General features: G+C 40.2%; 1 protein-coding gene across 1 annotated transcript in view; it reads right to left on the minus strand.

Annotated features, from left to right (window-relative positions):
* The window catches only part of Phlpp (PH domain leucine-rich repeat protein phosphatase), a 99,838-nt gene that overhangs the window by 20,322 nt on the left and 65,814 nt on the right, over positions 1-13,702 (minus strand). Inside the window, exons 6-7 of the mRNA XM_046610454.2 lie at positions 2,437-2,594; positions 944-1,090 (exon numbers count right to left, since the gene is read on the minus strand). Of these exons, the coding sequence (XP_046466410.1) occupies positions 944-1,090; positions 2,437-2,594 (305 nt within the window). The remainder of the gene's footprint in view (positions 1-943; positions 1,091-2,436; positions 2,595-13,702) is intronic.

Genomic DNA, 13,702 nt, shown 5'->3' on the forward strand with positions numbered 1-13,702 from the left:
CATCTCTCCATCTTCGGCAAGCTCTCAAGAGTTTTTTTTATTTTCATAAGGAATTTATGGTGAAAATTTCATGAAAATTAAAGGTGGCCAACACCGTGAAAATCGCGGGCTTAGACTGTTTGTACGAATGAAAAAAAGATGCATCAAGTCGCCAAAAAAATAGGAAAAATATTTCCATCGATTTCACGTCATCGCGAAGATTTTTTTGGCAAATGATTTCTTCGTACGACCGGACGGATATAAATTAATGTCAAAATAAGACGACTTTTTAACCAGTGGTCAAAAGAGTTTAAAAATAAATTAGTCGTTACTTTTTCGACCCCCGACAATACTATATCAAAGTTGGCATGGAACGTACTTCATTGCCTTGTTATATACTTCAAATTTGCCTTAGATTCTGTTAAGAACATGATCTTGAAATATGGCTTGGCGTTAATTTTTTTCACGAACTCAGTTTGATCTGTTATCCAAATTGTTTGTATAATTCTTGAAATTTCTTCGACTTGTTCGCGTCACGATCTCTTTCTTTTCCGTTTCAAATTACTGATTCTATTTATACTTGCAGTATAGCATATTTTCAGTAGATGTCGATTAAATTAAGATAGAGCGACACACGCACGTTTATCTCACGTTGCGTATCGTCTTGTTTCGCCAACGAACTTGTAACGCTAAAATTTATTCACGTTCCGTACTCTGAACTGTGCGGCTTACAAAGTTCACAATTAAAAAGTATAATGCACGACGATGTGCTAAAAATAAAATGATATTCGTAAAAATACGCAGTGATATTAATCGCAACCCGAAACGCCGTCGTATGAACATTGTCGCCCAAAAAAAAAAAAAAAAAATACCAAATACCCAACACCCGAGATTAGGTAGGCAGGCATATAATACAAGCTACCTGAAATATGGGATCGATAAAAAAATTTCTTTCTCAACTTACTTTACGAGGCGGTTGATGTCGGGAGGAATCTCGGCGATGAGGTTGTCGGATAGATCGAGGGTTGTCAGCCCGTTCAATTCCAGGAGTTCCCTCGGGAAGCACTTCAGGTTGTTCCTTTGCAGGTGTACCACGGATAGCCGTGGAAACCTTTATCGAAAAATCCGAACAGCGGGAGATAAGTCAAAACGTTTATATTCCATCCTCACACATCACTTGCGCGCTTAAATTTATGCCACATACAACATGAACAACAGTGAAGAAAGAAGAAAAAAAAAAAAAAGAAGTTGGCTGGAATCGTATCAAATTTTACAATCGCGTCAATGTTACTGCGCGCAAAGATCTTTCTCAGATTGCTTTTTACACAGAGATGTCGATGATTTTTCAAATTATGCACAGCTTGCGTCTCACGGCAGCGACACGGACCGTTAATTGGGATAATAATCGGGAAAGCAATTAGTTTTTAGGCCTTCTTTACTCCAAGAGCATTTCGCGTGACGCTATAGCCTCTTATCTGTTTCAGAAAATCTATATCATTATAATAAATAGGATATTAAATATGCGTATATTTCACCACCGTTACGGGGATGCTGGCGTTCCAGTTTTCACGACTGAACTGCAGGCTAAGCAGAATGCAGGCGTCGTTCACCAATACTTGATATAACCACTTTACGTAACGGGGCTTCGACTGCTGCGAGGCAATTTATTCTCATCGATTTTTCCATTTTCTCTATTTTTCTTCTTACTAGACGTTCTCGATATTGTCCTTTAGATTACCTACCAGTCGGACTTGTTCATAGAATTACGATTTTCCATAGAATCTTGAATTTATGTTATCGGTAATGGCATATTCCGAAGTTGCAGTTTATTCGCTTTCTTTACTCATATATTTACGGAAAAGTATTTTATCATTCTCGAATCGAGGATACCGGAGCTTTTCTATGCTATACACCGACGTGCATTTTTCAATTCCATTTCACATTAACAATGTCACAAGAATTGCCCGGTTAAAAAAATTGGCCTGCAGCATCGTCGATAATTTCCAAGTTTCAAAAATGTATGTTATTTGTGTATAATAAATATTTCTCCCGATAAAAATAACTCTGACGGTGATTGCCTACAACTTATGACTCTGTACCATGTGTTTAGTTACAGTTTTCAACGTGTTTATTAATTTCAAATTAATTACATTCGAATTTTGTTTATTTATTTTTTACTGTATAGCTTGTTCAGTCTATTAATAACACGTTAAACCCGAATGACAAAAACATTAATAAGTTTCGATTATAAATTGAAGTGCTGTAATTTGGCAAGTTTATAAAATTCGCTTTGGGCACAGCTAGTGGAAGATTTTCGGACAAATGCGTAAAAAGAAACTAAGCGTTGATTCTACAACAACCAACGAATGAAACTTTATCCTACGATTGCTACGCGCGTTGTAAGAAAACGATTTCCCTATGCATACGTGGTGCGTACTTTAACCGAAAATTAATTACCTCTGCAATATTGCCAAATTGCTGTCCGGGTTCCCAAGCTGATTCTGTCCAAGGATCAGTTCCTCGATCGCTGGAAAGGCGATGGTGCTGTCCGGTATCCTGGACAGGCCGCCTTTACTGAGGTCGAGTAAACGGGGACACGAGGGATGCTGAGTGGCCTGAAAAACAAAGGAGCCACGCTTTTTATTTCCAGATTCTTTGCTCACGAGGGAGAAAGACGGATCGAGATCTCGAAAGGTTTCGTTTTCACGTGCTCAGATTTTTCTCATCGTCAGCGCAATAATGAATCACCTCAATCTCAAGTGAATCCGTTTCCAGAGTGTCCTGCTTGTCGGGGTCACGTTCCTCCATAATGGCTACCAAGTTCCCGATGTGCACCATGCCTCAGCTTCCGAATTGCATCCGGGTGCCAAGTTCTCGCTAACTAATTAATCGGCGTGTTAAGGTGAATCCGCGAATGCTGCAGCGGTAGCTGCGATGAGCTGAGGGTACAACAACAACTCTCTATCACGCGCAATGCACATTAACGCAATTACCCGTTACCCATGCTTCCTTCGATCGTTTCCGCGGAACGAAGCTCCAAGGCAAACGTGGGTAAAAAGTAAACAAAGGCCCTGATCAGCCGTAGTAAGGAGTGCGAAGAAATATTCAAAGTCGACCCAGTTAACGGACAGCCACTCGAGTTATTGGAAACTTGCAGCAATTTCCAAAGCAGCAAAGCACCTCGTCTTCTGTACCTATGCCTGTACTGTACCTACATCATCCGCACGCTGTAACCATTCGGTGGTAATTCACGTCAGCCGATATGCTAAGTTTGCTAACTAACGGAATTAGTTACACTGGAAGGTTATCGGCTATTAATTTTCTCGGAACCTGCGGAACCGTACCTTGTAAATATATGTTCCCGTGTAAACAGGACGTTATACACGTTGACACACACTTGTCTCTCATCGTGACAAAACTTCATACGCTAACCATCAACTGTGTATTAATTTTAGTAACCATAGGTCAAAAGTCGTATTGGTATCCAATTTTTACTTCCAATTGGACACGGCATTAAGATACCTGAGCATCGGTCAAGCTTAAAGTTACTAGGATCTCCAATTCGCAAGGAATTTGACAGTCAGATTAGGAAACCGGGTTGTGCACCCCGGGCTTATCAGTACTTTCCGAAGTCCTACCATACAACTCTAGACTCTCTTCTCTATGGATCGAGTCTTTCTTCTTTGTTCTTCTACGAAGAAATCTCTGGGGCAGTCTGATAGAGAGCCCAGATAACGACACGTGCACGCACTAGACCCGGTCTAGAGATCCCGGATGAAACATTAACCCACCACTCCTACAGGTGTGTGTCGACTGGTCTTCTACCCAACTTCCGCACGTTACGACGCTCGATTCAGAGCCATGATGGCGCGGGACAATTCCATGCCGAATCGATAAGCTTTCTCTGATGTTTGCAGTACTTTTTCCCCAAACTCACAGTTATAATGACAACTTTCGGGGGGTCAGAAAAGTGGTTATCGCCACGAGGCGTTCGAAGTACTTTTTGTAGCTTTCTTTCGCATGTCACTCAGAGTTTAAATGAGATGGAACGATTTTGAAAGTGCTTCATTGAGGGTTTCATTGGTACTATGGTTACAGAACATTTCGACAGTGATCAGTAGAGCGAAAGACTTAATGTGGGAATGCGATCGGTATTTGATATGTGAATCGACTTTCTCCTCTTGAGTGTATTAGGAAAATATCTAGATTATAGATTTCCGGATCTTGATTCGGTGGAGAGCGATTCGGAGCAGTGTATATCGTTGGGTAACATCTACTGCTTCACGTCACGCTGGATGGTTGGGCGCGTGCGGTTCATGTATGTGCCAATCGACGATGCAATGTAAGTTCATGCATCGACTATGCTGTGTGCAAAAATATGCACTGTTCGAGGTGCGTATGCGGGAAGTTCGTTTTGGCAACAAGTGGAAAGCTTGTGTAATTATCGACGGATAAGAAAATAATAATAATTCTCCCTGTTTATACGGCAAAGTCACCTTTTCTGGACGGTTTTCGACCTTGGCAATTGTAATCAGATCAAAGTTTGACGCGTCAATTTTTATGAAGAGCGAGTCAATTTGCTAAATATAAACAACTAACTTGTTTATTTCGATTGTGGCGACAACTGTGTCAATTTGTACGTTGGGTTTCGTATAACTTGAACCATGAGCTAAGCACTTGAAGAATTTAGTCAAGCAATCACAAAGTGGATGAATCATTATCATTCTCCAATTTGTCAAAGTCAACACGTTCTGCATGTCCCATTTGGGAAAAAATGAGACCGTTTGAGAAAATTGGAATAGTAAACTTTAATTATGGTGCTTGGAAATAGTGACTGTTACCTCTATGATGCCCCCATCCACACTATAGATATCAGAACTGTGTTCTACTTGGGATCGTCACTGCTATGCGCACGATTCTATATCCTTTAACGGCTCGATCAGAAATGAAAGTAAATAGAGTATGTAGGTACCTTTCCGAAGGCTTTCGCGAATATTATGCCTTTGGTAGAATACACATTGCTGGAAACTAACTACTGCGCAGCAGTCAGTTGAGGTAGCCGTATTGACACAGGTATGGGAATGACTGCGTCCAACTTATTTCACAAGGTGATATGCACTGCATACTCAAGTAAAACGAGGCTGAAGCTAGCAGCCAGAATTAGCAGCGAAACATCCCAATGTTCGTTCGAATGAGGTGGTGAAGTCCGAAAATGAAAGTTTTTTGTGAAATACCTTGAACCCTCAATACTTTTATATAGAATTACGAGGATAAAACTGCACTGCATTTTTCTATTTCAAAAAAGTTTAACACATTTGGCTGCTCGCTTCAGCTTGATCTCAAGTTACCGTGTGGCTTGTGTTTGTTTTTCTAATCGTCAGTTCAACCACGCTTGTCAGGATCTACCAGCAATACTGTACCAAAGTCCTCAATGAAGGAATGAAAAACTGCGTGTCTGATACGATACCGTTTTCTACATATCAAGCCTCTGAATGTATTCTCAAGCTTTCCTGTCGAATATATGACACTGAACTCTGACACCCGAATGAACAACGAACATCTATCATCGACAATGATGAAATGGATACACCCAACGAATGAACACAATAGTACCATGAAGTATTTGCTACTGGATCGTGCGTGATTTGTTGGCGTCTTTATATACACTCTCGAAAAAGGCTGCTCAGGTATTCTATGCGAGGCTCTACACTTCATCGATTTGAGGACTAGGTTATGTGACAGAACCGTCATGCGTCAAACCCGAGGTTAAATAGTCATTTTCGTGTGTGCATTGCGCGGAAATTGATTTTCTTAGTTCTTTGGTTCTTTGATAGAAAAATTAACGGTCCAAGGACTGTCAATGACATCTTTTGGTGAACCGAGGTCTAGGAAATACACGATCGACTATTCTGGTAACTGACACGTATTTAAAAAATATCTGTACGGTAGCTCAAACCTCCTACGATTCCGTTCGACAACCATGTTACAAAAATCACAAATCAGGTACGTCACTCAAGTTTGCACTCGTCACATTGCCACAATCATTTGCACTGCTTTCCGTCTGTACCCACAATTTTACCTTGTGTTTGTTTTAGCTATTTAGCCAACAATTAATTTCGTGGATTCGTATAAACATGTTTAGATGTTTAGATGTCATGGACATCTACTCTCGAATGGTTTTCCTGGGATAATAATTTTAGACCAAACTTTGCATTATAAATCAGTAGTTTGGCAGTAGTAGCAGTTTCACTCCTGTTTGTCTTCTTTCTTGCCAAAAATTATATTCCAACGTAACAAAGGACTCAAGAAGAACAAAGTTCCGCCAAGATTTTAATTCAAATGCAAAGTAACCGCTGTAAGTTAACGGGGTTCCAGATTATCCGCCACTTTTCACACACTGTGTCGCTGTTTCATACCGGTGATTCAACATTCTTCACTCTGTATAATTCATTCCACTCGAATCTGCGACTACAACCATAAGTCGACCACCAGCTTCAAGTCTGGGCGATGAACTCTGGACTCAATCAGCCGATACGTCGACGATGGTTCCACTACAGAGAACCGCCTTCCAATCAAATTACGAATGGCACTGATCAAGGTCAATTCTAACTCTGCCCGGTCTGAAGTCACTGTGGATAACTTGGAATATATTTCACCAGAGTAGAAACACACGAACTTTTACGAAAAGTACTCATTTCGCAGTTGGTTGAATACTTGGGTTGAATCTGATTCGAGTACCACAGATAGCCGGCATTGTCGTTCGGGCGAACAGAGCGAGTCGATTCGCTGGCCTCGCTCTTACTTTCGTTTCGATACCGCATGCTGGCCGCCGAGTGCGATTCGCGACACACTCTTCATCGAAAGATCGGATCTGCGCCGGGTTTCGAATTCTCAAGTGCCGCAGAAGCTTTGGCGAAGAGGAGATGTCGCGAGGGCTTCGGGAACGAATCGTTGACTGAAAAGTCAGGATTGTCGCGTGTGTTCAGAGACCCGCGTTGGCCGGAAGACACGCTCCGTGGATTCCGTTCCCCAGATAACCGTCTTATACCGCACTACCTTCCTCCTTCCAGCTCGCCTTTCTCGCCTGGTTTAATCGCCTGCAGGTTCTCATTGTCGAAGAGCGAAAGTGATCGATCCGAGGACCGAGTCGAATCGATGCTGCACACCTCGAGAGTTTCTCGCCGCGATTAGCGAAGGCTGAACTTAACCGCGAGCCATAGAGCTCAGGGTGAACGTCGACAACTGGTGCAAGGTACGCGTTTTGGAATTGTCGAATCTCCTGGTGCTCGAGTGGGAAAATTTAGATATTCCACGAGAAATCCCTCGCGTGCTTAGTTTGACCGAAAGAATTATGAATGCAGAACCGGTAACTGTAAACACGGCTTGTTGACTCCACAGGCATATTAGGACAAAGTTTAAATAATGAATTGACCGAATCACTGAACGAGGAATACCGTAAGTTTGCATCGCATTATCTTGCAGTTCGGCTTCGTTGCCAACTCTGCGATATCATCTGCCGTTAGCTAAGCTCACCTGATATAGCGATACATCCTGCAAGCGAATTAACTCCGATTATTCGATCGTTGCGGTTTCGTTGGGAAATTGTTTTCATGGACAGGTTTTTGCAACGTTTTTTCCAATACGATCGGTCGATTTTCAGATTAAACTTGCAATTCTGATTTATATCGTAATACGTGATACTGTAAGGATCATGGATTTTAGATTCACAATTGTGAATTTACTGTCTCAGGACGCAATATGGGAGAAGATAAGAAAGTTGGCGCGAATCGATCTCCAAGAGTTACAATCAAACTTGAGGTCGTGAAATATACACATATTTTAGACAGTTTCAGACAGCCTATTTTTCAGCCTTTTGCATTCAATCGCAACGAACGAATTCAAAGAAAAGTTGGATCCCAAAGAATTTTACTAAGTTCACCTTGTCCGTAATGAATTCAAAGTATAAAACAAAGGTTTATAAAGCTGACAAAAGCATCAGGCCTTCAGGGTGGAATAATTTTTAAAGTTTGTTGTTTTTTCGCCTCTTCTCTTTTATCGGCACTCTACGACAGTCTTCTCTAAAAGCCGTTTTTTTCATACATCATCCAAGACGTTGAACTTTATCTTCGAAGCAAATCTTGCAGGCTGGTTACAGAGTCGGAAAAGTGGATGAATTTTATAAATTTCAACAAAAATTCGCGTATACAGGTGTAACGCAGGGGGAAAATTCCACTTCCGAGGATGATAAAATTCCGGGTGAATTTGTCCCTCGTGTCACGGAAATATATCCTTGTAAATAAGATTTAATTAAAGCCGGAGTGGCAAAAGCGTCGAGGCGCTCTATTCTCCTACCGTAAACCTCCCCTTACGAAACCCATCCCAGGCCAATACGGGGGACAATATTATCTCTCGGCTTTCTGTTTCTCTAGCGCCTTTTTTTCTTATTCCCGAGTGTGTTAGTGAGTCTGACGGGCAGTCAGCGAGTGGAAACATGTTGCAAATCTTACGCGGAATTCTGCGAGCCTCGAGGAGAGAGGCGCAAAGCTTGTAGCTCAAGCTGCTCCGGAAGAAAGGGGATGACAAAAAGTAAATTAACTCGGGACGGCGCGGCAGCGAAATGCCGAATCATTTCTGTCCGTGAAAGCCCGGGAAATTCGAAACGGATGCGAAGCTTAATTTCGTGGCACACGTTGCGTGCCTCGTCTCGCGTGGCCTGGCAAAACTGAGTGATGATTGTTCTGGTTCGCATCAGATTCAGCTGACCACCCCGTGAGTCGCGTCCTTGAATTTTCTCCGAGGTTGGAATACGGAGGGTAGAGTATGGCAGGGAGAACTATCTCATATCGGGTTTCAACCGAAAAAGTGTCCACCAAAAAGCGACGAATAGTGGTTCGACAAGTCACCGAAATGACGCTAATACACTCAGAGAAATTTTTAGTTTCGGTTACCTCTCTCAACTATTTTCATTTTTTACCACAATCTAAAAATATAGTTCCAGGTGGAAAACGAAAATTAGTTTTGTAGCTGTTGCCGGAAAGTCTAGTATCCGTTACTATTCTTTCTCGTTGCGATCACTGTTACTAGATTTTCTTGCAACTGTTGCGAAAATTTCATGCTTGTGCAAGAATAAATTGACTTTAAAGCCTTATTTAACTAAAAAAGTTGAGTAAACCGAAGAAACTGATTTTGCGTCGCAATTACCAAAAAAGGATCGACGATAGCGCTAAATGGTTAGGCGTACCTCGTTTTTCCTAATTCCAACAGTATTCAAACAGTTTTTTTTAACGATACCTGTTTTACTGAATTTTTCTAGTTACTGTAACAAATGAAATTTTTCTCAGTGTAAGCAATCAGGGTTTAATCTGAATTTGGCGGTTATAGATGAAATGAAGCATGTCTGTAATTAAATGTGAAACTTTTGTTAGCTCGAGGTGATATCGTTGCAATCACTTGATAGAGCAGATCAGTTTGTACTTCCGTTATTCTGACTGTTTCTTCAAATTCAAAGAGCATATCTGTTCGTACTTCGGTTATTCGGACCGTTTCTTCATAACCTTTTTGCAGATAGTCGGCGCTTGTAATACGACAGTTCTCAATCCTGTTCGATTCTATAAAAAGTATTTATTTCCGAACAATTTAGGGTATACCTGGGTCTCCCTCTCTTTCTGTTGCGAGCCTCCCCTTCAATCAAGTGTACATGTAGCGATATTTCCAAAATAGATTAGGTTCGTAAATGAATGGAGAATTGTTGGACCAGAAAGAAATAGGATCTAGGTTTCATAAATCGCAGGCTGATAAATAATAAATATCAAATCTCATTCAATACAAAAGGAAATTGAGGATTTAATTATATGATCTTTTAATTTATTAGAGCCCCGGATTCTGTAATATTAAATATCTCACAATTCTGTAATTTTACCTGTGTTTCTTTGATCAAATAAACGGAGATTACATAGAAACTCCAAAGGTTGTTACCTCTAACCCAGTTCTATCATTGCAAGTATTTCTCGTATTCCATGTCGAGGAATAAGAAATTTGAATTACGCGCGGGGAAATAATTTCAAACTGCCTGAGATTCGTCTCTGCTCTCCGGTTGAAATATCTATTGCTTTTCGCAATTAGCGTCCAACCATAAAAGAAGAATAAAATCTAACCGAAGCGTCTCAAGGATATGCCTATGAAACGCGAAGAGTTAATCTTTTTTGCAGTATATTCTTAGGAGCCTATCATTTTTACAATAATTTCTGTAGATATCTTAACGATAATCAACGAGCTTAACGTAATCCTCCACATGTAAAATATTTCAGATGGTTTTGAATAATTAATTTTCACTTCTACGAAATATGCAAGTTGCGATCAGGATTCTGACGTGATTTCACTGACACTGTATAAGATTTTGTAACACGGTTCGCAATGAATTTCAAGAGATTGATAAAAAACTCAAATTAAAATGTAACAATTTCGTTAAAATGTTTCATCTGTTTTACCGATATTATATGAATTCAATGACACTCTTCCATGCCATGAGGAATTTTCAAGGAATGGAGAAAGAACATTACGATAGTAATCCAGAATTTGTTGCTTATTTCTGGTACCCCACGATTGGGGTAAATTCTTCGCAAGTCTACTGCGATTTTACTGTTTGTCTTACAACATGATCGAGATTGGCATAAAATTTCAAAAAAAAAAGTATCGTGTATCAGCTTAGGTATGCGTCAGATTTCGCAAGAGCAAAGACATCCTGGTCTACCATTATATTTTTAACAACGTGCTCGAGGGAATCACTCCCGTCGTTTTCTACGATATAAAACCAAGATTTTACGCTGATTGCTTAACCGCATTTACAAGAAACCGAGAAATAAAGTTAAAGCTATTTTAGAATTCTGATCGCGTGCCGCTGAGGACCGGATGGTTAAAGAATGAATTGTTCGGTGGACGGTCTGAATCAAAAGTCAGGAAGGGAGAAAAAACCGTCTCCGAAATCCGCACGAATGTTATTTAAACCAGTGACAGTGAATATGAATAAAAACGTCCTTTTTACGTAACAGAAATGAATATGAGTAAATATGTACAACGCAAGTTGAGATATCAAAAGTTTGAGACAACTTTTCGTAACTTGGAACATTCGAAAAAATTAAACTCTACTGTTTTTGATCCTAGTTTTGAATTTCTGGGCTCATTTTGTCCATTATAGAAACATAATTCTGAAATCAGTTCCGTGTTCAAGTATTCCTAAGCTTTGTTTTCTTTCCTCGCTCTCTGTCTTTCCTGCTTCGACAAACCGATCTTTTTTTTTTAAGCTGAAGGCTTTTTTAATCAATCTTCGTAAAGGAACGAACATATTTGCTGTTTCCTTGCACGAGTCTATTATTCGCAGTATCTTCACCCCGGGGTAATTTTGAAGGCGATAAGCGCGAGATTCAAGTGATTAAAGCAGCGGGGCATTATATAGTAGCTTCCTGGCGTTTCAACCCTTTGAATACCAGCCAGTGAAACGAAATTCCCGTCGTGTTACCCTCTTCCTTTTTCCACCGTGGATGAGAATAAGAGACGAGTCAAAGGCGAGTTCGCGTCGTCGTTTAAGAAATTGGCAAGCCCGTTCAATCAGTCGGAGGTACGAAAGCTAATCAGCGGAATCCAATTTGCCTCGTCGCGTAGCGTCGCCTTCTTCGCTCTCCCCGAGGCCGTATAACACAAACCCTGCCTTTATCTCCTCACCCCCGCATCGCCCCGCCGAAATATCCTTATCCCATTCTCGTTCCCATACCCCGCGGATCTCAGACCGGGAATCAAATATTCCGGGAAATAGTTTCAGACGAGAGGCCCTCCGGCTTGGCTTCGGGTGGCTCACGCGTTTTCCCCATTTACGGTTTATACATCCCGGAAAAAAAGCGTCATGCAAGCTCGGCCTGCCGGTGTTTCGAAAAGAAGTGAAATACGGACAGAAGTTCATGCTGGGGAATTTTCTTCGGGACAAAATACATCCACAGCCGAGGGGGTTAATCACTCATCGATTTATTGTACACCTGAATTCAAGATTACAAACATTTCAGAAATTTCAAAAGAGTTCGAGGGATTTCAAATGATTTCGCATGACTTTAGAATATTTCAGAAGATTACAAGAGACTTGGTGGGATTTTAAAAGATATCAAAAGATTTCAAAGATTACACAAGATTACAAAGATTTCACAAGATTTCATAGATTACACAAGATTTCAATGATTACAGAAGGTTTCAAAGAATACAGAAGATTTCAAGGATTACACAAGATTTCAAAAATTACACAAAATTTCAAAGATTACACAAGATTTCAAAGATTACACAAAATTTCAAAGATTACACAAGGTTTCAATGATTACAGAAGATTTCAAGATATTTCACAAGATTTCCGGAAAAGTGTACACCAGATTTCACGAGTGATTAACCCATGGTCTATTATAGCCTTTGGTAGAATGTGCAACTTGTGTATGGTGTATACGAGTATTTTGGATGCGGCGAGACATAAGGATAGGTAAACAGATGAAAATGGGTGAGGAGAGAAAGATAAGATTATGCTATTTACGCACATCCTCTCTCATCACTCGTTGAAGCGAGTTTGAGAAGGAAGGTGTAACGATAATTGAATTATTGCGATAACCAGAACAAGCCGCAAAAATTGAACAATTTTACTAATGCTGCGGAAATATTGCCTACTATACTTTACAGTGCAATGCTATGTCGACTTGAAACTCGAAAAATGGGGGAAAAGTTTTTTCGAATTTGTTTGAACCGAACGAATTTTACTTCAATATGAATCCAGTTATAGATCGTTTACTATAAACGCGTAAACAAGTTTCGTTTCATTCGATTGAAATTTAATAACCCTGAAAATCATTTTTTTTTTTTTTAATAAAAAGAAGCAAATAAGTGAAAAAAAAACGAAGGATTTAATCGAAAATTGCAATCGGCTCGAGTGTCTTCGTTATTTGAGATAAGAAACAAAATGCGTAAGCTCTGAAAGCTTGATATTACTGACGCTTCGTATCGTCCGACGCTAGGATTTGAGTTGCTTAAACTCACCGGGATTCCGCAACTTTCCGGGCAGATTAGGCAAGAGTTTTACGCGAATCGGTGATCCTCGTTGCAAAGTTGACTCCCTATGTTATAATCATACGCTTTAGGCTACGAGAATTATACTGAAATTTGCCATTTTTCGACAGACTTACTTTTCGACACGTTTCAGCTTTGTTCGATTCGAGAAATGGAATCGTTCTAATAGAGAAATCGACGAATTGTAACGAAAATTTGGTACCGAACTTTTTGTCCTTGAATAAAATTTTTCGTTTTATAAGCTTAAAACGAGACGAATTCAAAAATTTTGTGTCAAAGTGGTTGGTTTTATCCGCTCTGCAAATAATCTCTAATATCACTCTGTACCGTGACGGAGTATTCAGAGTGATGAAATAATTCTTCCAACATCCTAAGTTGCACTTAAGATTAACTCGAATACGGAATTTCGAGAGTAGCTTTCTTCTTACCATCAAGATATCGGATATCGCAGTTTGACGTGTGCGTTTACTTTGCAGTAAAATACGCCCGGTCTGATTCACATGGCAGGTAAATATTTCATCGGATATTATTGCTTTTCATAAGCGGAACAATGCTTTGATTCTTTTTGTGTATAATAATTGAAATCATTCGCAGTTTCGAAGGAGAAAATACTACCGGAATTTGGGACGATTAT

Source organism: Neodiprion pinetum, chromosome 2, assembly GCF_021155775.2.
Source record: "Neodiprion pinetum isolate iyNeoPine1 chromosome 2, iyNeoPine1.2, whole genome shotgun sequence".
NCBI classification, from domain to species: domain Eukaryota; kingdom Metazoa; phylum Arthropoda; class Insecta; order Hymenoptera; family Diprionidae; genus Neodiprion; species Neodiprion pinetum.